This window comes from Phaseolus vulgaris, chromosome 4 (assembly GCF_000499845.2).
Source record: "Phaseolus vulgaris cultivar G19833 chromosome 4, P. vulgaris v2.0, whole genome shotgun sequence".
In the NCBI taxonomy this organism is placed as follows: Eukaryota; Viridiplantae; Streptophyta; class Magnoliopsida; order Fabales; family Fabaceae; genus Phaseolus; species Phaseolus vulgaris.
Genome location: NC_023756.2, coordinates 16371 through 38306, shown reverse-complemented (window position 1 = coordinate 38306; position 21936 = coordinate 16371). Strand labels below are relative to the sequence as shown.

The following is a 21936-nucleotide window of genomic DNA, read 5'->3' as shown; positions in this document are numbered from 1 at the left end:
TGGAATGTATGTGTATAACAACATTCCACATTTATGGGTGTACTGTTTTGAATGGTGGAATCATCATAAGATTACAATAATAAAAAAAGACAGAAGATTTTTAAGAAAATTATCTTCAAATAATTCACTGGTCCTTTTGTTTATAATAACAGTAAAAGCTAAGTTTGAGGGATGTGTCTGATGATTCCAATTGCAATAAAGCCAAAATTTTGGGATGTGTGCTCTAAATTGTTGTAAACTTCTGCCGTGTGGGCATTAATAATTGATTTTCTTGCTCACGGGTGTTGTTTTTTTGTTTTAAACAACTGCCTCCTACTTTCTTAAAATATTTATAAGATTTTTTTTTTCATTTTTACATCCCAGTAAATATGTATATAAACTAAGTGAAAAATAAGAGTATAAATGATAAAAAGTATTAAACTTTGAAAATCATAGTTAAAACAAAAAATATTTCCAAATTATAATACTTCAATAAAATGAACACAAGGAGTGTTATTTCAAACACACATAAACACATAGTTATTCTTTTTATTAGAGTAGTGTTAAACTTGGTTTCCTTAAAAAAAATTCCAATTTAAACTTTGAGGATAATAGAAGAATAATTAAACAGAAAAATCCCAATAAAAACTGACAATTAGATTAGTTATGAGCAACAAAGTGATTTTTGAAAGGAATAATATTTGACACTCTTTGACCAAGTACACTCTAGAACAAAATATTTATATAGTGTTGTTTGTTATATGTATATAATTATATATACATAGTTTTTCGTTTTTCTTAACGTACAATGATTCAGCATGCATTAGATATTCATGAGCGTTTCTGAGAAAACCATGCAGCCATGAGAAGAGAAGAGAAGAGAAGAGAAGAGAGAAGAGAAGAGAAGAGAAGAGAGAAGAGTGAAATGGTTTATTTGATTTGATTTGATGGGGATGGTGAAGGGGATGCATATTACATGATGGAACATGCATGCACGTTGTCATCACTGAAGAAGGAGAGAAAGTTCTCTTGTGGAGGAGCATTGGATGAATGATCAGGAAAAGCCTGCACAACGTTTCTAACATATCCAGATGGTGCTCTTCTGTCATATGCTCCTGGGGCATATGGATAGTACACAAGATGCTGTTCTACATATGGCCAAAACTTAGCTCTCACCTTCCCTGTGCTCCTTACCCTCTTTAGCACCTTGTTTGGATCCACGTATCCGCTCACCACCACCCTACTTTGCTTTCTGTTCACCTCCACAGATTTCACTCCTGCACAATCTCACCATACTTTAACGCCAAACACATCTCTTTTAACTCCTCTTCCTCTGGAACATGCATATACAAAACCATCCTATTTATTGCAGCAAACAGAAGAAAATGTAGTATATATTAGTATGCAAAACCTTTCAATGAAGTGACTGCATTTCGGACTCTTCTTTCGCAACCATCGCAGTCCATTCTCACTTTGATCTCAACTGTCTGAAATGATATTTAAAGCAACTCAACGCATGTGAATAGTAATGATGAATAGAGGAATGAAAGAAGGAAGTTACATAAGAAGGAACAAGGTGAAGGAAGAAGTACTTACCTGCATTGCTTTGTGCTTGGTCCTAGTGGTGGTTACAGTGCAAAAGTTGGAGAGGTAATCAAGTGCACCCATTTTGTGATGACTAATTTAGAGCTATGAATAGGGTTTATATATAATAGATTGAGAGGTCTAGTTGGAAAAGCAGTATCTTCAACATTGTATTATATATTATAAACTGTAATTATTAATGGGGACATGTGTTCTTAAAAGGTTAGCACTGTAACGCTGCAATGGTGTTGCCTCTGCCACTGCCATATTTTTTTATTCACAATATATCTATTTCTTTTATTCTTTATATTTATCTAGACTTTCAGTTTTTTGCAATGATTATGGTTTGCCTTCCACATTTCACCCTCACAAATTGCTCCAATAATGCCTTTTATTAAATGATTTTATCCACTGTTTCATTAAATTATTGAATGGTTATATCTTACTATCAGCTTATTAACAGTAATCAGTTCTCTTTGGATAGCCATTATGGGTGAAACTGTTCCCTGATGCATTTCACAGAACCAACAGATAGACGAGTTAAGAAAAGTTAAATGTGGATCGAATAATGTAAAATATCTGTGAAAAAGAATTATTGAAATTGCAAGTAGGTATAAAATAATGAAAAGTTAAAACACAGTAATAACCAATTCAACGTAAAGAAACTATTGTTCCTCCTATTTTGATTTTCTTTGCTCAAGTATATTTTTGATGGGCACGGCATTATTGTAGTCAGAAAGAGATAAGAATGGTTGAAAGATTGAAATATATAAATAACAGAGCGGCGCTACGGCGGCAGCAAGCATGAAAATGATTTAATACTTTCCGCAACAATAATATTGATTAATGATTAAGGATCCAATCCCAAAGCAAAGGGCACAATGATTTACTCAATTTGTTATTGCTTGTTGCCTACCCAAAGTCTAAAGTTGCTCTTCTTTAGACCCACAAAAAGCAGATGGAAGGGGATGGAAGAATAATTGTAATGCGCACCATCCAAACACTTTGTTGAGTTAAGAAGATGAATGAGTGTCACCTTAACTGCTACAGTCAACTACTGCACTCAAATTTTGTATTGGATTGTTAGATAGTGAGCTTATAATTTCAGTAAGATCACTCCAGTAACTTAGCTCGCACAAGCAAGTATCTGTTAATCTATCGTGGGAAGCACATACATGGTGTAAACCAATGCAAAAGAAAAGAAGATTTGGGAAGCAATTCAATAGAGAATTGCTAAGCTTAGGTTGTACATAAATGAATATAAAATCAGTCCAGAAAAACGATTAAATGATAAAATTAAACATGAAAATAAAAATTTAAATCATTTCAAAACAAAAAGAATCGATTTCCTAAACAGCTCAAAAATAATTTAAACTATGCCCTTTTATTTGATCAACCACCCTCATAATTTCTTCAGCTTCTGCCCCCGCAGCCCATTCCAGAAAGCAGCTGCATTTACTGCCTTTTTTCCAGGAAGCTGAACTTCCAATACCTGAGAGTTACAATGTCACTGGATTCAGAAAGCCGTATTTGATTTGCAAGGATATAGGTCTTATTTTGAAAGAATATACTAAATTTGTGTACAAAAAGTTCTCTTATTTAGATTGAAGAGCAACAGTGCTTCATCAATGGCTGTTCCTCGTGATATTAAAGAAAAACGCTTGTCAACTGTATCTCAGAAAGCAAGCAATGACAAACTCGAGATTTTGTATTTTCAAGTGCAAATGCTCTATCAATAAAGTGCGGATATATAATTCGCATCCCCAACAAGGGCATTGCCTCTTCATCCAACACTATTTCTGTCCATTCATTTTTTGAAAAGCTAAATAAGATTTATATTGAAAAAGTGTTAAAAAACACAAGTGTAATTAACCAGGCAAGAATTACAATCATAGAATTCAATTCCAATAGGATGAAATAAGCATGTAATCATAGAAAGGACAAAAGCCTCTTGAATGCGTGACAGGAATTTCAATTTATGTATACCTCAAGTGTGGTACCCCTTCCACATGGAAATACCAACGCACCCTCAACAAATGCAACATCATCTGCTTCATTGAACAGCACACTTTCATGACTGCTAAGTCGTGTGGTAATAATTTTAATATCCAAAGTTTTCTGCTGACCATTTTTCTCAACCACTACAACTCTTGCTCTAGTTCCTGGCCACCCTGAAAAGGCACGAACCTAAAATTGTTTTATATCACAACTGTGCCCTTCAGATAAGATCATGAAGTTTACCTTATTGTGCACAACAGATGCTTCTTTATCAAAGGATAGCCATGATTCATCTGGATTTATCTGCATAAAGTAGAAAAATAAAAAAAATGAGCAACTCCTTGTAAGATATTTTTGCAAACCGTATCTACCAGAGTATTTTCCTTTTTCTTATGAATAACAGATGTTTACTGCACTGAACAGAAAGACATGTAACACAAACTCTCACCAATTCAGTCTTTGACATTCACAAGTTTTCTAACTGAACTACAGCCAACTGCTTGAAGAAATCATGTAAAAATAAATAGTATTAAACCCTATTTCTGAACAACAGGAGCTCGAAGTGTTGAAAAATCAGAGACAGAAGAAAAAGAAAAAACATAACCATTTGCAATGGATGCAACACCCAGGAAGACTATTTCTCAGGGATATACTTCTTATAGACTACTAGCTTCTTAGGTTGGGTGAAGGTTCACATATTGCATTTTGGAAGGAAAGTGAGGATAATTTAGAGGAATATAGAATACCCATATCTTCAAGTGTCTTTTTTCTACCCGTTGAATTTATTGTATATAAGGTTGTGTTTGTGGCCTTTCATTCGCACTCTTTTGATTATTATTAAAGGGAATTTATATTACTGACTTGCAAAGAGAATCGATGCATTTTTTAACCATTAATTTCTTGCCAGTAATAATACAATAGATTTTTAATAGTATATGCAATATCAAATTTCAACAAAGTAGACAGTATTTTGGACCTGATATATACTGAACAAATATTAATAGGAATTGTTATTTTCTATGACAGCTTCCTGGAAACATAATCAAGGCTCACATACCTTAGGAGCCAATGTAACCTTAGAGTCATCTTGAGGTTGTGCCTTTAATCTTGCTGATCCATCAAGTATAGAAGGAAGTTCCCTAATCAAAAGGTCAGAACCTGCTTTGTCAAATAAAGGTAGGAACTCATTCAGTGTGGAACACTCTATCAAATTGCTCAGATAAGAATATCTTAGCACAGAGATCACCTAGAGAAAGGTACACAGGACGACAAAAATTGAAGAATCATACCTTTACGAAACAGGAGATCAAGTAAATCGGGTGCCTACACACAAATCTAAAGTTTTGTCAGAATCAGGGACAAAAAGAATACCTGCCTTGTAAGTTTCACTAAACAAGTTGACAGCTATGGTTAAAGGTAATCCAGAATGCTAAACCGGTAAAAAATAGAAAATAAAAAACCCAGAAGATTTTACTGTATATTCTCATTACGAACCTGATATAATATTAATACAATTAAGGGAGATTGCAATCCTTGATATAATATGCACCAGTTTTACACTCCCAAACCAGAAGTAGAAACATTTCAAATTATGTTACAAATGAAGGATAAAGATTATATATAAAAAAACTCTTCTTCTTTAATATAAAGCAAAGGGCTCATGATGCATTTCCATTCCATTCAGACCAATTGTAGCAGAGACGGAGAAACAGAAAACATACCTTTATTTGATCATCAACTTGAATTGTTTCAGTAGCAATGATAGGTCCAGCATCGAGAGCACGAACGGTGAATGCTAACGACACTCCAGTTTCTCTAACACCATCCTAGTGCACAAACCAATATAAACCACCAGCAAAGTAAGTTAATGAAATAGAAACATTGAGAATGTAGGATTGACAAAAGAAACGGGGGAGAACCAGCAAAGCCCTTTGAACAGGAGCAGCGCCACGATACAATGGCAGCAGGCTAGGGTGAATATTAACTGTTCCTGAGGTATTTGCAAATGGAAAGGTGTCACAGAGGTATAATTTTTGATAGATTTTGCAGTAGCATGGGTGGCAATGGAGGAGGAAGTGACAAACCGAATTGAGGAATATCTAGAAACTTGGTAGGTAATATATTGCCATAGGCAGCTGTAATGCACAAGTGGGGTTGCAAAGCTTTTAAATTTGACAAGAAAGCATCCTGCAGAAATTGAGTTTGATGAGAAAGAAGAAAACTAAGAAAAACGCAATAAATAGAACAGGGTAGAGAAGGTGCATACGTCTCCAGCTTTATGGGGAGTGAAAATGAGATCGGGGGAGAAGCCTCTGTCAAGAGCATGAGTGGCCAAGGGAGAGAGGGCAAGCTTCTTGCCCCTGTCCCTTCTAGCAGCTGGCTGAGTCACAATGGCCGCAACCTGATGAATTCATATTCCATACACAGTGTAAACATGGAATGAAAGTGAAATTAGAAGAAAATGGCGTGTATATGGGGTGTGAAGGAACCTCGAATGAAGAATGTGGAGAAGCAGAAGCGTCGAGAAGCGTGTCAAGGACTATGGAAGAGACCTGAAAAGTAGAGAATGAAGTGAAACAGAAAAAAGTGAAGAAAGAGGAGTGCAGAGAGAGAGAAACCTGAGGTGCACCCAAGAAGACAAGGGGCTTCTTGTTGGTGGTGGTGGTGGTGGAAGCGGAGGAGACGCTCTGTAAACAGCATAACCGACGAATCATGGTGGTTGCGGTTGTGGGTGTGGAGGGCACTGAACCACACCACCTGTAGCTGTACATTTGCATTTCCCTTCCCTCTCTCTCTCTATATCTATATATATATATATATAATTATGTATAATTTTATTTTGATCAATTAATTTTACAAATGAATATATAAAAAACTATTTAAATGGTTTATATGAGGAAAAAGAAAAAGAAAAGAATTAAGATAAATATGCCCTTTATCTTATCCATCTCTCTCACTGCAGCTTCATTGGGTAAGAGAGAGGAAAACAGAAATGGCTGTTTCTCTGGCAGTGAACCGTCCTCTCCTTCGTCTTCACCACAATCCTCCTCCTTTATCTGTCGCCGTCGCTCCCCAATTCCAATTCCACTGTCAACCCAAGCTCAAATTCCCCTCCGCCGGAATCCGCTGCTTCTCCGAGCCCTCCCATTTTACCGACAAAACCCTCATTTCCATCAAACCCAACACTTCCCACCTCAATCACAACTCCCTCGTTTGTCGCTTCAACGCTTCCCAGTTCGGAGGTACTCTCTTTCTCTTTCTCTTTCTCTTTCCCTTTCACCATTCTCCATAACATGCTTCTTCCATCTCTTTTCTCATTTCAACATCGCAACCCTAATATAACTATATATATGCATCAAATATTAGCTCCAATTCATTCTATTATGTTCTAATGTGCCTTCTTCTCTCCATATATCCTGCATTTAGATACTACACTCAGAAGGGTCTCAAACGGACCTTCTTCTTCACGTTATGTGTCCTTCATTCATCTTGTTTCTCAGGGGTAAAATTCAGTAATCAGTATCGTATTGTGAATCCCCAATTCCACAATTATGAATATTTATTTGTGAACATGGTTTTATGTCAGTAATCAGTACTATCCTGTGAACTTCCTAGTGATTTGAGTTAGTGTTGGTTGAGAATTCTAAAAAGTTTAAACATTTGCATTAGTTATAAATGGGTGTCGTCAATCACATCTTTCATCTGCTGCTTTCTAACGCCAATTCGATGCCTTTGCCTTTCATTCACTTCTTTAGACTGTTTTCCTGCGGCAGTACAAACTTAATGTTCAATAAATTGGTTGAGGCATATATATATATACATATATAGCATACCACTATTAATTCATGTACATTTCTTGAATCAAAGGGTCAAAGTTCTTCCTTATATGTTTGTGTGTGAAATGCAAAGAAGACATGAGTGAGTGACTGAAGAGTATGAGGTCTTTCTGAGTTTCACTCTGACACAAACAAAAGGCTTTCATTGGAAATTTTAGGCAGTCAAATATTTAGCATTTTACATTTTACGGGTTTGGGTGTGTCTTTAATATGCCATCATGTGTAGATCTTACAAGGGTTTGGGAAAAGATGTAACCGATGTTTAAATTTAATGGTGGTGCAGAGCAGGAGAGCAGCAAAGCCGTGGAAGCGTTCGCTGTAGGGAGAAATATTCGTATGTCTGCTAACAAAGCTCGTAGAGTGATCGATCAGATTCGTGGACGAAAATACGATGAAACACTTATGATATTGGAACTGATGCCTTATCGAGCGTGTGAAGCCATTCTGAAGATAGTGTTTTCGGCAGGAGCAAATGCTAGCAATAATCTGGGTTTAAGCAAGGGAAGTTTAGTTATCAGTAAAGCAGAGGTTAATGAAGGGAAAACAATGAAAAGGGTAAAACCTGTATCTCGAGGGCGTGCTCATTCAATTAAAAAGCGCACTTGTCATATAACCATAACTGTAAAAGGCTTACCAAGTGAGGCCCTCGTGGAAGCAACCCCTGCATAATCCTGTTTCGGACTAAGTGTGTGTATGTCTTTTGATGGGTTAGTTTCCTTTGCCCATTATGTTTTATCAAAATTTCTGCATTTCGACACTATGTACTTCATTTTGACTTGTAGGGGAGTGATGAACATGTTTAAATATTCAATTTAATTAGTCCTGAAAATGAATGGTTTTGTAGTGCAATTTGAAAAGAAAAATGTGACATTGGTTGTTCTCTTCTCTTCTAAATTTTGCTTCATTTCTTCCTTCACTTAAACCAGTCGCCATTCTATTCTATCTGGTTTATAATGTCAATATTTCTTCCTGTAAGTAACAAAAAGACATTCCAGGTTCTGTGGTGAAATGAATTGAGAGAATATTAAATGGTGTAGATGAGTTACTTGCAATCTTTTACACATTTGCCACTTCTCCACCATCTTGTGAATGATCAAATTAAACCTTGTTCTACTGTTATGAGCACCGTCTGAAGGCCCCCTTAGCTTCTCTAGAACAAGAACAAGTGCATACTAACAATGGACAGAATCCATATATCATGCACCAAGCACTAGTGATGGTTACTGATTTCAGAAATTCTTATATGGTCTAGGCTAATTTAATTTCAATGGTTTGTTTGATTGTGCATAATTAAAACAGAAGTACTAAAGTGAGAAAGAGTGGAAGTGAAGGAAAGCTTTGGGTTATAATTTTCCTTATACTCATAATTCTCTTCTTAATTTAGTTCCCAATGAACCACTAATCTATTTTCTAAATACCAATTTTTCTTCTTTGATATCTATTATTAATTATTGGTCATGAAAAAAAATATTTTTCTCAAAACTTATTCAAAGAAATGATTAAGCGCACAGAGGAGGATTAATTCATTGAGTGAATAGAAAATAAACTGAATTGAAATAAACAGAAAATAAGTTTGATATAGAAGTTCCAGCATGGCTATAATAGGAACTCTAACTTTAACCATGAATGACAAATACAAAACTTTTAATTATACCAGTGGAAGCCACGCCCCATCTGACATATTAGTTATTGATTATCAATTTTGGAATAAGGGTCACTATATGAAAAAATAAAATAAAAAATATATATATATATATATATATATATTTTATATCATATTCTATTATTTTCAAGATATGACGCATCAAATAACTCTTACACAAAATTTATTATTAAAAAAAAACCAAATATCATATTATTTACAATATTTATCAAAATAGCAGACTTTACTAAACTGAATTCTAACCTAATTTTTAACTTTTTAAAAAATAAAGAAATTATGAAAAAATTTAAAATTTAAAATAAAAAATATATATGGCAGCTAATATTTTACAACATTAGTTACATTTAAAATTTATTTTGTAATAATTTAAATAGATTATTAATTGTAATTAATGTTGGGATTCTATTTCAAAATATGATAATAAAATTTAAAAATTAGAATATTATTTAAATTAACTATTTGAGTGAATTTATAATTAAATCTATACACTAAAATATGAAACAATATATACATATTTACGAAATTAAACTTATAATATATTGTTTGTTATAAGTAATGGGTTTAAGATATACATTTTTGTCAAGTGTAATAAATATGTTTAGTTTTAGTCATTTGTAAAATAAGAAAGGAGCATCTAAAATAAAAAGAAAAAGGACTAAAAAGTTTTATAAAATAAAAAAAAGTAATATTAATAAACTACGTTATAGATGCAATTGGTAGTAAAATGAGATGTTGCAGAGAGAGTGTTGAAAAGCCCTAGCATCCATTAACGGAGCTGCGCTTCTGTTTGTTGAGCTCTGAGTCGGAATCGCAATGGCTTTCTACGGCGCTGCAAAACGTGTTTGTGCTTTGGTACGGCGGAATAGTTCGTATTACTGTTCTGCGTCGGAGAACGTGAATCTGATTAAGCAATTGCGAGAAAGAACAAGCGCTCCTATGAAGGACGTTAAAGCCGCTCTGGTTGATTCCAATTGGGACATAGAAGCTGCTCAGAAGGAACTCAGAAAAAGGGGAAAAGTTTTAGCTTCCAAAAAATCCTCAAGAACCGCCTCCCAAGGTTTGCTCGCCGTCGCCCAAACCCCCACCGCGCTCGCTCTCGTCGAACTCAACTGCGAAACCGATTTTGTTGCTCGAAACGACATTTTCCAACACTTGGTTTGTCGCTTCGTATTCCTATTACCTCAATGCAATTAACTCTATAATTCGCACATTTCTCACTTACTCTCTTCTTCAATCTACAGGCATTATGTTTAGCGAACAAAGCTTTGTCGCTCTCTTCTTCTTCTTCTGCCTTTCATATTGGACCTCAATCTTTGGAGGTAAGTTATTATATATTGTTGCAATAAACCTCTTTGAAAGCCCCTGTGCAAATTAATTCTGTTATCTCATTGCCTGAAATCTTCTCAGGCTACGATCTTCTTACAGTATGTTTTTATTTAAATCATCGCTTGCATTTGCCAGGACACGACTTTGAATCTTGAGCATCCAAAGATCAGCGGAGAAACAACCGTTCAAAATGCAATCACTGAAGTGGCTGCCATGATGGGGGAGAATGTGAGGCTTAGAAGAGGTTATGTCTTGCCTACAGCATCCAACGGTTTTATATCTTCATATCTTCATACCAGTCCCCAACCAGGTAAAAATTAACTCCACTTCCTACTTTTGTTCCTTTTACTTTCTGCTCTGCTATTAGAACTGTTTTGCCACTCTTGCATTGCATCTGAACAGTTGGGGCAGTGTTTGTATTTACATGCATCAAGTTGTTCGAATGAAATCAGTATCATTTTGTTTTACTATATATTGTGCTGAGTATCGAATTCTTTGTGGCTCCTCTAGACGCTTAACCCAATAAGGATCTTGACTCTCTCCTCTTTGATTAGGTTTGGGTCGCATTGCTGGAATTTTGTCCCTTGAAGTAGATGATGGTAAAACACAAGTGGAAGCTCTACAGCGTGTTGGATCAGAATTGGCCATGCATGTAGTGGCAGCAAAGCCATTGTTTTTAACAAAGGAACTCGTGCCTTCTGATGCTTTGGCAAATGAGAGGGAAATTCTTAAATCTCAGGTATAGGCTGATTTCTTTTGGATTCAAGCTCAGGCCCGTGCTGAATGCATGAATCGTAGTTAATATGGCATAGGCTTCTGTATGTTTTGGTCTTTATGAACTATTTGGGAATTTGTCGTTTATTTCAGTAAAATCTAAATTAATGATTTTAATTTAGATGAATGAGCCCACTGCTTGTAATAATAGAAAAATTGATGTATTACTTCATTGAGAACTTACATCAAGTACATGTAGAACTACAAAGAGGCTAACAAACTTAACCAACAAAAATAGCAAGCTGTCATAACAGAAAATTTAGCTAACACCCTCTCAGATATTGTATCAATTGTTGTGCGCTAATTTAAATTTCTTGTTTCCTTAATGAACGTTTATTTTCCCTTCAGGGGGGATAGGTTTGAAAAGTTGCAATGCTTGCATAGATGCAACAGACCAGATGGCAAATGGCAACTGCCCTAGGTGTCTTTCTAAGGACTGTTTAAGATGGTGTTGTGTTGTAGGTTTAATCTGGCTTTTAGTTTAATAGGTTTTAATTATATTTCAATTGGCAAGGTTTGGTTCAATTGGGAAAATGAACATTTGAACTAGTTTCTTTATGAAATGTGGCCAGTTACACCTGTACAAGAATGATAACCTTCTTGTACATAAACATGGTCCTTTTCCTCTCTCACCCTTTTCCTTCTATAAATACATATATGCCTGGATTAATAAAGTTTAGGGTTGGCCTAGTCAGACTGATTCTACTCTTGGATTGATAAACCAAATCTTTTCTAGCTATTAAAATTCAGAATTGGAAGAAAACTTTGCTCAGCAATCGTAATCTGCTCAATATTTTATTGAATTTCTTAATCCATGCTAAAGTTGCACTTCTTTACCAATATTTAGAAACCAAACGAAAAATTTAAACTCTTACTATTGTTTAATTATTTCAGGCAGAGTCCTCTGGTAAGTCCCAGATGGCCATAGAGAAAATGGTTGAAGGACGACTCCGCAAGTATTTCGAGGATGTTGTACTTATGGACCAAAAGTTTATTATGAATGACACTATGAATGTGAAGGTATGTGGTGTTTCTGTGAATCAAAATGGATTCAATTGTGATTTATGTCACGGTGGAGTTATAATGGCTATATTTATTTTATCAATATCATTATTTTGATTGAAAAGAAATAAAAACTATACCCATGTGGTGGTTGTCAGTGTAAGTATTGGTTGTGGTGTTTACAATGCTTTAAGGTTATGGTGGCAGCAAATGCATTCATTATTTGGTTCCATGTTTGATATGAGAGATTTCAGAAATTTGTAAACAGCCCCTGCAGCATCAAGTTGTAGATTGCCTTAACTTGAGAATTTGGTGAAGAGTGACAATTATGATCTCTTCACTATCGAAAAAGGAAAAAGAGAGGTGCACTTGATAGTGATAGTTTGGTTGTCTTTCTTGGAAATGCCAGACTAATTATTACATTATTGGATCCTATTTCCTTTCATGGTTGAAACTTTTTTTTAATTTGAACTTACAAATAGCCCTCATGCCCCAATAATCCAAATCATCTCTAAATAATGATGTTTCCATCACTTCTTCGTTTATGATCATAAATAGGAAATGAGAAACCTATATTTGCTTCCAAGCAAATATGATATAGAACTGTTGTTAGGCTTTCAAAGTTTCAAACTCTAGGTGGGCCTTCTTAGTATGTTTTCCAGACACTAATCAGCAAATGAAGGTGTTTTGTTGTTTCCAGTGCCATTAAGCATTTTTTGTTATTTCCAGGATCACAACCCAGATGTAGAATTTCATGATAAGCTTCCAGATTGTGCCTTTGATTTGACTAGCGTTAAAAATATATTTAGTGGAATTACAAAGTGCATATTCTTTAGATGTGTATTTGCTATTATTGCGTGCATATATAATGCTGTGTACATTTTGTGAAGCATCCATCTTCGAGCCAATTTGTTTGTTTGTTTGGTAATTGATTTTCTAGTATCTCTCATTCTTCTTTGCAGGCGGTGCTGGATAATCTATCCAAGGAGGTGGGTTCATCTGTGAGGGTTGTGAACTTTCTCAGAATGGAAGTTGGGGAAGGAATTGCAAGGTAAAACCACATTTTTGGATACTCTTTTCCTATCTTATTCTAGATTCCATTTGTCTGCCACTGAAACGAAAATCATTGCAATTGCCCTTTAAGGGTTTAACCAAATTGTATTAAGTGTTGTAGTTTAGTTAGTGGCGTATTACTGTACACATTCTATTTTGCTCGTTTTCATCGTGCTGTAATTACAGGATTTGGGATTAAAGTGCATTTAAGCTTATATTACTTTGATCCGTGTCTAGTAATTTGGAATATTTAGTTAATTGAAAGTGTTAAATTTCTCCATTTTATATGATAATGTGTACAGCCGAAAGTGTTCTTTTACCTCACCTACCTAAAATGACTTTGTCTTCACTCAGGATCAGTCAAGTTCCTTTTAGGCTTTGAAATCATCCTATCCCTAACTGACCCATCCAATGCTCTCAAACAATTGAGAATAAAATTCCCATCATGTTTTTCATGTCTTGAGAGTTTATTTGAATTTACTTTTGATTGATTTAACAGTTTTATTGACCATCTACATTTTTCAGTCAAGAAACAGATGCATCCGAGACTGTCGCTCAAGTTGCCTAATTTAAGGACATTCTGTCTATTGAGGGAGGAAACCCTCTGAGAGCTCTGCTTTGCTTTTAAGGCTTTTGCTCTCTAGCTCATAAGATTTAAACATGTATGTTCCGATATTGATCCAGCGATGAGGTACGGGATTCGGTTGAAAATTTTGCACTGTAGAGGAAAGCATAAATGACTTCTTTTAGACTGTATTACTTTGTTCTGGTGCTCCTTCCCTATCCCACAAAAGCGGTAGTTGAACACATTACCGTAGCTTTCAAAATAATAAAGTTATGGTTTTATATCTTTAGTTCATTGTTTCTCAGTTTTATTTCTTCAAAGCTAGCAAACAAATTGACACTTTTGAATAAACGAAACAATTGCCCAACAGCAGACATGTTCTTGTTTGTGTTTTCAATTTCAATCCTTCTTCTTTTAAAGCGATTTAAATCAAGTGTCAATCACATTTTCAACGCAAGTTTTGCTCATTAATAGACCCCTTACTAAGGAAGCAACCAGTAGAGCCATGGTCATGAGAATAGAGGAAGACTTGAGCATATTAGATTAAATTGGTTCTTGGCTGCCCTAACTATTACTAGATCATTATTTGTAATGTGATTTATTCTTTAACTCGTGTATTTGTATTGAAGCAAAGAGTTGGTGCATCGGTTACCAAGTGCAGCAAAAAATGATCAAGGGTTCTCTAACCTTTAGATAAGGAGCTAGTTAGCTATAACATAACTTGTTTAGACACTTGGTATGTAGACATACTTAAATAAGAGGAAAATTTATTGTAAGGAAATAGTTGACACTGTTATGAATAGAAAATATGCATGGATTGCTTCTACTCAACTTTCCCTTCCAGCTACTTAATGATTTAGAACAACAACTCTCTCGGAATCAACTCAAGGATAAACTAAGCAAAATAATTTAATACTTATAGAATGAGATTTGGCATCATCACAAACACAACAGCCCGGAGAAAAATAATAAAAAAAGAATGAAGCCAATCTAAAGTAGTTTATGACCCAATGATGTAGGAAACATGTGTAGGTAATCATCAATATGAGTTCATAGATTTCTGCAATTCACAGGGAATGACGTGTATTGGATGGAGAAACATGTCCAATTACTAATTAAAAAACAACGTAGAAGTTAGCACCAAGCTTCCTATTCATTGCAATCACGATATAATTCTTTTCATACGTATGACAATAAATAATAAGAGATTATGTTTTTGGAAATGTGAGAGACGAATGATGTGATGAATATTGTTTATGACTTGTCAACACAAGCTAACCGACACGGTCACCGCAAATAATAATGTCACGCAAAGCTTCGAAACTAGTTTTTTACAATTTGTCAATTCCGTGAATTCACATGCATTTTGATCAAACTTTTTGCGTCCAAACATATGTAATATAATATAATAAATAAAGTCACTTCCTTATTTTGTGCTGAAGGCACTACAGATAATGGGATTTGTGATCTGTTGAGAAGAAATAATGCTCACCACCTGTGACATTACCATAATAGTGATAATAATAATAATGAGAAGAAGGAATATTATAGCATTTGGGTTTCACGCGTACACTATCATGGCTACAGATCATAAGCTTCATCTCTAAATATATAAAAGAATAAGTAAACAACACTTATCACAGACTACAGGAAGATGCCAAAGAAGCTTCTTCTTGGCACTACTTTTCATCCTAACGCGGACTCTTTTACAATGTCAACCTTGTGTGTATTTAATCAACTGCCTCCTTTGAATCTGAAATTTCTAACTGACTACTTCATATCACATCTTCTCTTGTGTGTGTGTATATATATACACACAAATACTAGCTATATCTCATTTCATCCATAGCCTCAGAAACACACATACATATAGCTACGTTGTTATCAGTGTTTGCAAATAAGCAAAGTTGAAGATGGGGAACTACATTTCTTGCACTCTATCAGCAGCAGGGAACAGGCATTGGAGGGGCATAAAGGTGGTATTTCCAAGTGGGGAGGTTCAGAAGTTTGAAGAAGGAGTTAAAGCAGCAGAACTGATGCTTGAGATGCCAAGCTTCTTTGTGGTGAACACTCGATCTCTACAGATTGGACGAAGGTTTTGTGCACTGAACGCGGATGAGGAGCTTGAGTGTGGCAACGTTTATGTGATGCATCCCATGAAGAGGCTTAACTCTGTGGTCACACCATCTGACATGGGTGCCCTGTTGCTCACTGCCAAAAGGGTCACTGCAAAAGTGAGAGTTGCTCCTGAGAAAGAAGCAGAGGAGGCCAAGTTGAAGCTTGACGGGATTGAAGAGTTTTCTAGCCCCGAGTTCATGCACAGGTTGTCCATTAGCAGGTCAAAGAAACCTTTGCTTGAGACCATAGCAGAAGAAGCAGTGTGTGCAAGATCATAATCAGAAGGACTCACAAATATTGTGGCTTTCTTGTGATTATGGGACATTTCCATGTTTACCAGTTACTTACACGACATTAATTACTTTTAGGACAAAAAAAGTTCTTCATTGTGATTGGAATTGTATGTATTACTAAAACTAGTTCAAGACATTAGACATGCAGTGTGTTATCAGGCTATTCTTATATTCAAATTTCATTGCCAAAAACTTTAATTTTATTTCAGGGTTTTGGTTAGGATTGAGAGCTATAACTAATTATTCATTTGCCAAGATTTAATTGAAATAACTTGCTTCTGTTTACGAGATTGAAGGAAAGTACGACCCAGAATAAAATTGCAGAAAGTAGGGTGAAATTTCATAAGTTTTGGTAGAGGACATTGATTTGTACAAATTTTTTAAAAAATTCTTCCAAAATAGTTTTTTCCTGAAATTCCACGTAAGAATCTCGACTGAATTTGGGACGAAACGCGACAGATTTCATGTCAAAGGGATGAGTATTCACCTAGGAAAAAAATCAAACAGTTTCACACAAACGAACCTTCCTCCCAGCCCGGACTGTGAAGAATAAAAAATTTATTACGAATCTTGTGGGACGAATCTGGGGCTCAAATCTTAGCCAAAACTCAATAGAAACAATGAGGACTGTCTCGTAAAAATTTCAAACAAAAATACCCAAGGACTAAGACGTAGTAAGTCCCAAACCGAGAGTGAACAAAACCGATTTTCTGAAAACAAAACGTCCTAGCTTTTCTTTCCCGTATCTTATTTTTATGATTTGTTTATGGACGTGCCTCCTTAGCTGGATGCAAACAACATATGAAAGTACTTGTGTGAATTTTTTCACCGCAATACGAAACCAGAATAAAATTGCAGAAAGTAGGGCGGAATTTCACAGGTTTTGGTATAAGATAACATTGATTTGCACAAAATTTGTGAAAAATTCTCCCGAATTAGTTTTTTCCTGAAATTCCACGTAAGAATCTCAACTAAATTTGGGACAAAACGCGACAGATTTCATGTCAAACAGATGAGTATTCACCTAGAAAAAAAATCAAACCGTTTCACACACAAACGAACCTTCCTTTCAGCCCAGATAGTGATGAATAAAAAATTTATTGCAAATCTTGTGGGACAATTTGGGGTTCAAATCTCAGCCAAAACCAAAATACCCAAGAATTAAGATGCAGTAGGTCCCAGACCGAGAGTGAACAAAATCGGTTTTCCGAAAACAAAATGTCCTGCTTTTCTTTCCCGTATCTTCTTTCTATGATTTGTTTATGGACGAGCCTCCTTAACTGGGTGCAAACAACATATGAAACTACTTGTGTGAATTTTTTCAGCGCAATACAGACCCAGAATAAAATTGCAGAAAGTAGGGCGAAATTTTACAAGTTTTGCTAGAGGATAGCCTTGGTTTGGACAAAATTTCTGAAAAAATCTCCCGAAATAGTATTTTCCTTAATTTCCAGGAAAGAATCTCGACTGAATTTGGGAAAAAACGCGACAAATTTCTGGTCAAACGGATGAGTATTCACCTAGGAAAAAAATTAAACAGTTTCACACACAAACAAACTTTCCTTTCAACACTGGCAGTGATGAATAAAAAATTTATTGCGAATCTTGTGAGACGAAAAAAGGGTTCAAATCTTAGCCAAAAATCAATTGACACAACGAGGAATGTCTGGTAAAAATTTCAGACCAAAATACCCAAGAAGTAAGGCGCAGTAAGTCCCATACCGAGAGTGAACAAAATCGGTTTTCCGAAAAATAAACCTCTTGGCTTTTCTTCCCTGTATCTTCTTTCTGTGATTTTTTATGGAGGTGCCTCCTTACCTGGGTGAAAACAACATATGAAAGTACTTATGTGAATATTTTCAGCGCCATACGGACCTAGAATAAAATTGCAGAAAGTAGGGCAAAATTTCACAAGATTTGCTAGAGGATATAGCCTTGGTTTGCAAAAAATTTCTGAAAAACTCACTCAAAATGGTTTTTTTTTTTTTTTTTAAATTCTACGTAAGAATCTCCATTGAATTTGGGACAAAACGCAACATATTTCAGGTCAAACGGATAAGTATTAACCCAGGAAAAAATCAAACAGTTTCACACACAAACGAACCTTCCTTTCAGCCCGAGAAGTGATGAATAAAAAATTTATTGCGAATCTTGTGGGACGAGTCTGGGGCTCAAATCTCAGCCAAAACTCAACAGACACAATGACGAATGTCTGGTAAAAATTTCAGACCAAAATACCCAAGGAGTAAGGCGCAGTAAGTCTCAGACCGAGAGTGAACAAAACCGATTTTCCGAAAACAAAACGTCCTGGCTTTTCATCCTCGTATCTTCTTTCTGTGATTTGTTTATGGACGTGCCTCCTTACCTGGGTGCAAACAACATATGAAAGTACTTGTGTGAATTTTTTTAGCGCAATACGGATCCGGAATAAAATTGCAGAAAGAATGGCGAAATTTCACAAGTTTTGCAAGAGGATAGCCTTGGTTTGCACAAAATTTCTGAAAAATTCTCCCGAAATGGTTTTTTCCTGAAATTACACATAAGAATCTCCACTGAATTTGAGACAAAAGAAGATAGATTTCAGGTGAAACGGATGAGTATTCACCCAGGAAAAAAATCAAACAGTTTCACACACGAACGAACCTTTTTTTCAGCCCGGGCAGTGATGAATAAAATTTTTATTGCGAATCTTGTGGGACGAGTCTGGGGCTCAAATCTCATCCAAAACTCAATAGACACAATAACGAATGTCTAGTAAAAATGTCAGACCAAAATACCCAAAGAGTAAGGCGCAGTAAGTCCCAGACCGAGAGTGAACAAAACCGGTTTTCCAAAAACAAAACGTCCTGGCTTTTCTTCCCCGTATATTCTTTCTGTGATTTGTTTATGGACGTGCCTTCTTACCGGGGTGCAAACAACATACGAAAGTACTTGTGTGAATTTTTTCAGCGAAATACGAACCCGAATTTTTTTTGCAGAAAGTAGGGCTAAATTTCACAAGTTTTGCTAGAGGATAGCCTTGGTTTGCACAAAATTTCTGAAAAATTCTCCCGAAATGGTTTTTTCCTGAAATTCCGCGTAAGAATCTCCACTGAATTTGGGACAAATCGCGAAAAATTTCAGATCAAACGGATGAATATTCACCCAGGAAAAGAATCAAACCGTTTCACTCACAAACGAACCTTCCCTTCAGCCCGTACAGTGATGAATAAAAAATTTATTGCGAATCTTGTGGGACGAGTCTGGGGCTCGAATCTCAGCCAAAACTCAATACACACAATGACGAATGTCTGGTAAAAATTTCCGACCAAAATACTCAAGGAGTAAGCCGCAGTAAGTCCCAAATCGAGAGTGAACAAAATTGGTTTTCCAAAAACAAAACGTCCTGGCTTATCTTCCGTGTATCTTCTTTCTGTGATTTGTTTATGGACGTGCCTCCTTACCTGGGTGCAAGCAACATACGAAAGTACTTGTGTGAATTTTTTCAGCGCATTACGGACCCGAAAAAAATTTGCAGAAAGTAGGGCGAAATTTCACAAGTTTTGCTAGAGGATAACCTTGGCTTGCACAAAATTTCTGAAAAATTCTCCCAAAATGGTTTTTTCCTGAAATTCCGTGTAAGAATCTCAATTGAATTTGGGACAAAACGTGAAAAATTTCAGGTCAAACGGATGAGTATTCACCCAGGAAAAGAATCAAACAGTTTCACTCACAAACGAACCTTCCCTTCATCCCGGATAGTGATGAATAAAAAATTTATTGCGAATCTTGTGGGACGAGTCTGGGGCTCGATTCTTAGCCAAAACTCAATAGACATAATGACGAATGTCTGGTAAAAATTTCAGAGCAAAATACCCAAGGAGTAAGCCGCAGTAAGTCCCAGATCGAGAGTGAACAAAACCGGTTTTCCGAAAACAAAACGTCCTGGCTTATCTTCCCCGTATCTTCTGTCTGTGATTTGTTTATGGACGTGTGATGAGAATCAATTAAAGGAGGCTTTTATTAATGAAGGAAGAGGTTATTCACCTTCACATTTGAAGTTCTTCCTTCTAGTCTTCTCAAAATTAAAAGAAGACATAAAATAATGAGAGGATTAAGTCTAAAGCCAAAGAAGTCTACAAGCTTTCAAGAATAGACTTCATTTAAATATCTCTCTTTATAGTTTCTTTTATAAATTTGTAAATAATATAGAATGTTTAAATACATAGTTTTTAGGAAAGGTGCTTGGAGGGAAACCTTAGATACCTCTTTTGTAAAAGCATCTTTAGGCATTAGTTTAGAATTTTCTAGAAGAATACTCTTCATGCTTCATTTTAGGCGCTATTAGTAAGTAGCATATGAAGAGTCTTTTGGTTAGCTTATGTTGTAAGCTTCATGACCAGCCCTTGCTCCTATATAAGGAGGGCTTAGGTCCTTCACAATTAAGATTTGAATTTTGATTAGAGAAACTATACTCAATTTTTGAGAGAGCATTGGAGAGCTTTGTGCCTTCCTCACTTAGTCTTATCTTGAGAGTCCCATGGTTACCTCAAGTGGCGGCTTGCACACTCACCTTGGAGTCACCATCTTCTAAGTGGCGTGATCATCCAACCATCCCTCCATCCCTCCATCTTCATGAGCTTTCTCTTCTCCTTCCTTCCTTCTCTTGTTATATTCATGTCTTAGCTTGCTTCTTAGCTTTTTCTGTTCGGCACTTTTCATTTCCTTGCTGTTTTGCTTCAGTCATTTTGTTTCTGCTGTTCATCTTTGGTTCTTCTTCCTTTTCTAGCTTAATTGTGCGGTGCATTTGTGTTCTTAAGAATTTTGTTCGTTGCCTTTGCTTTTTCACTCCTTTTGTTCGGTTCAATTTGAAAATAGTTGGAACTTCCATATGAGTTTGGGTTTTGGTACTAGTTTTGGTGAGTTCTTCATTATAGAACCTTGATCCAATTCTATCTTAAAGTGCCTATCTCATATCCAACTCAAGATGATTTCTAAGAATGTGAAGAATCATTCATATTGTGCTATTGGAATCATATCAACATGCCTCCTTACCTGGGTGCAAACAACATACGAAAGTACTTGTATGAATTTTTTCAGCACAATACGGACCCGGAAAAAATTACAGAAAGTATGGCAAAATTTCACAAGTTTTGCTAGAGGATAGCCTTGGTTTGCACAAAATTTCTGAAAAATTCTACCGGAATGGTTTTTTCCTGAAATTCCACATAAGAATCTCCACTAGATTTGGGACAAAACGCGAAAATTTTTTGGTCAAACGGATGAGTATTCACCCAGGAAAAGAATCAAACAGTTTCACACACAAACGAACCTTCCTTTCAGCCCGGACAGTGATGAATAAAAAAATTTATTGCAAATCTTGTGGGACGAGTCTGGGGCTCAAATCTCAGCCAAAACTCAATAGACACAATGACGAACGTCTGGTAAAAATTTCAGACCAAAATAAACAAGGAGTAAGGCGCAGTAAGTCTCAGACCGAGAGTGAACAAAACCGGTTTCTTGAAAACAAAACGTCCTGGCTTTATTTCCCCGTATCTTTTTTCTGTGATTTTTTTATGGACGTGCCTCCTTACCTGGGTGCAAACAACATAAGAAAGTACTTGTGACAATTTTTTCAGCGCAATACGGACCCGAAAAAAATTGCAGAAAGTATGGCGAAATTTCACAAGTTTTGCTATAGGATAGCCTTGGTTTGCACAACATTTCTGAAAAATTCTCCCGAAATGGTTTTTTCCTGAAATTCCG

At 35.8% G+C, this 21936-nt stretch overlaps 5 protein-coding genes across 5 annotated transcripts; 3 read left to right on the top strand and 2 right to left on the bottom strand.

The window, feature by feature from the left end:
• Positions 1-891: 891 nt before the first annotated feature.
• On the bottom strand, positions 892-1717 carry LOC137836628 (heavy metal-associated isoprenylated plant protein 21-like). The gene is made up of 3 exons (XM_068645291.1): positions 1576-1717; positions 1391-1466; positions 892-1256 (listed from the first exon to the last, which is right to left on the bottom strand). The coding sequence occupies exons 1-3, from the start codon at positions 1645-1647 to the stop codon at positions 952-954; spliced, it is 453 nt and encodes a 150-aa protein (XP_068501392.1). The 5' UTR covers positions 1648-1717; the 3' UTR covers positions 892-951.
• Positions 1718-2769: 1052 nt separating this feature from the next.
• LOC137836626 (uncharacterized) lies at positions 2770-6338 on the bottom strand. Its single transcript, XM_068645289.1, has 11 exons — positions 6180-6338; positions 6051-6113; positions 5828-5962; positions 5646-5748; positions 5481-5551; positions 5283-5387; positions 4851-4884; positions 4619-4719; positions 3805-3864; positions 3550-3750; positions 2770-3055 (listed from the first exon to the last, which is right to left on the bottom strand). Exons 1-11 carry the CDS (start codon positions 6336-6338, stop codon positions 2966-2968), a joined length of 1122 nt encoding a protein of 373 aa, XP_068501390.1. The 3' UTR covers positions 2770-2965.
• A 53-nt stretch (positions 6339-6391) lies between these two features.
• Positions 6392-8291, top strand: LOC137836627 (large ribosomal subunit protein uL22c-like). The gene is made up of 2 exons (XM_068645290.1): positions 6392-6803; positions 7681-8291. The coding sequence occupies exons 1-2, from the start codon at positions 6554-6556 to the stop codon at positions 8064-8066; spliced, it is 636 nt and encodes a 211-aa protein (XP_068501391.1). The 5' UTR covers positions 6392-6553; the 3' UTR covers positions 8067-8291.
• A 1472-nt stretch (positions 8292-9763) lies between these two features.
• On the top strand, positions 9764-14069 carry LOC137836624 (elongation factor Ts, mitochondrial). Its single transcript, XM_068645287.1, has 7 exons — positions 9764-10215; positions 10302-10379; positions 10522-10696; positions 10941-11125; positions 12055-12180; positions 13125-13213; positions 13741-14069. Exons 1-7 carry the CDS (start codon positions 9874-9876, stop codon positions 13781-13783), a joined length of 1038 nt encoding a protein of 345 aa, XP_068501388.1. The 5' UTR covers positions 9764-9873; the 3' UTR covers positions 13784-14069.
• Positions 14070-15319: 1250 nt separating this feature from the next.
• On the top strand, positions 15320-16368 carry LOC137836625 (uncharacterized). Its single transcript, XM_068645288.1, has one exon. It carries the CDS (start codon positions 15694-15696, stop codon positions 16174-16176), a length of 483 nt encoding a protein of 160 aa, XP_068501389.1. The 5' UTR covers positions 15320-15693; the 3' UTR covers positions 16177-16368.
• The last annotated feature ends 5568 nt before the right edge of the window (positions 16369-21936 follow it).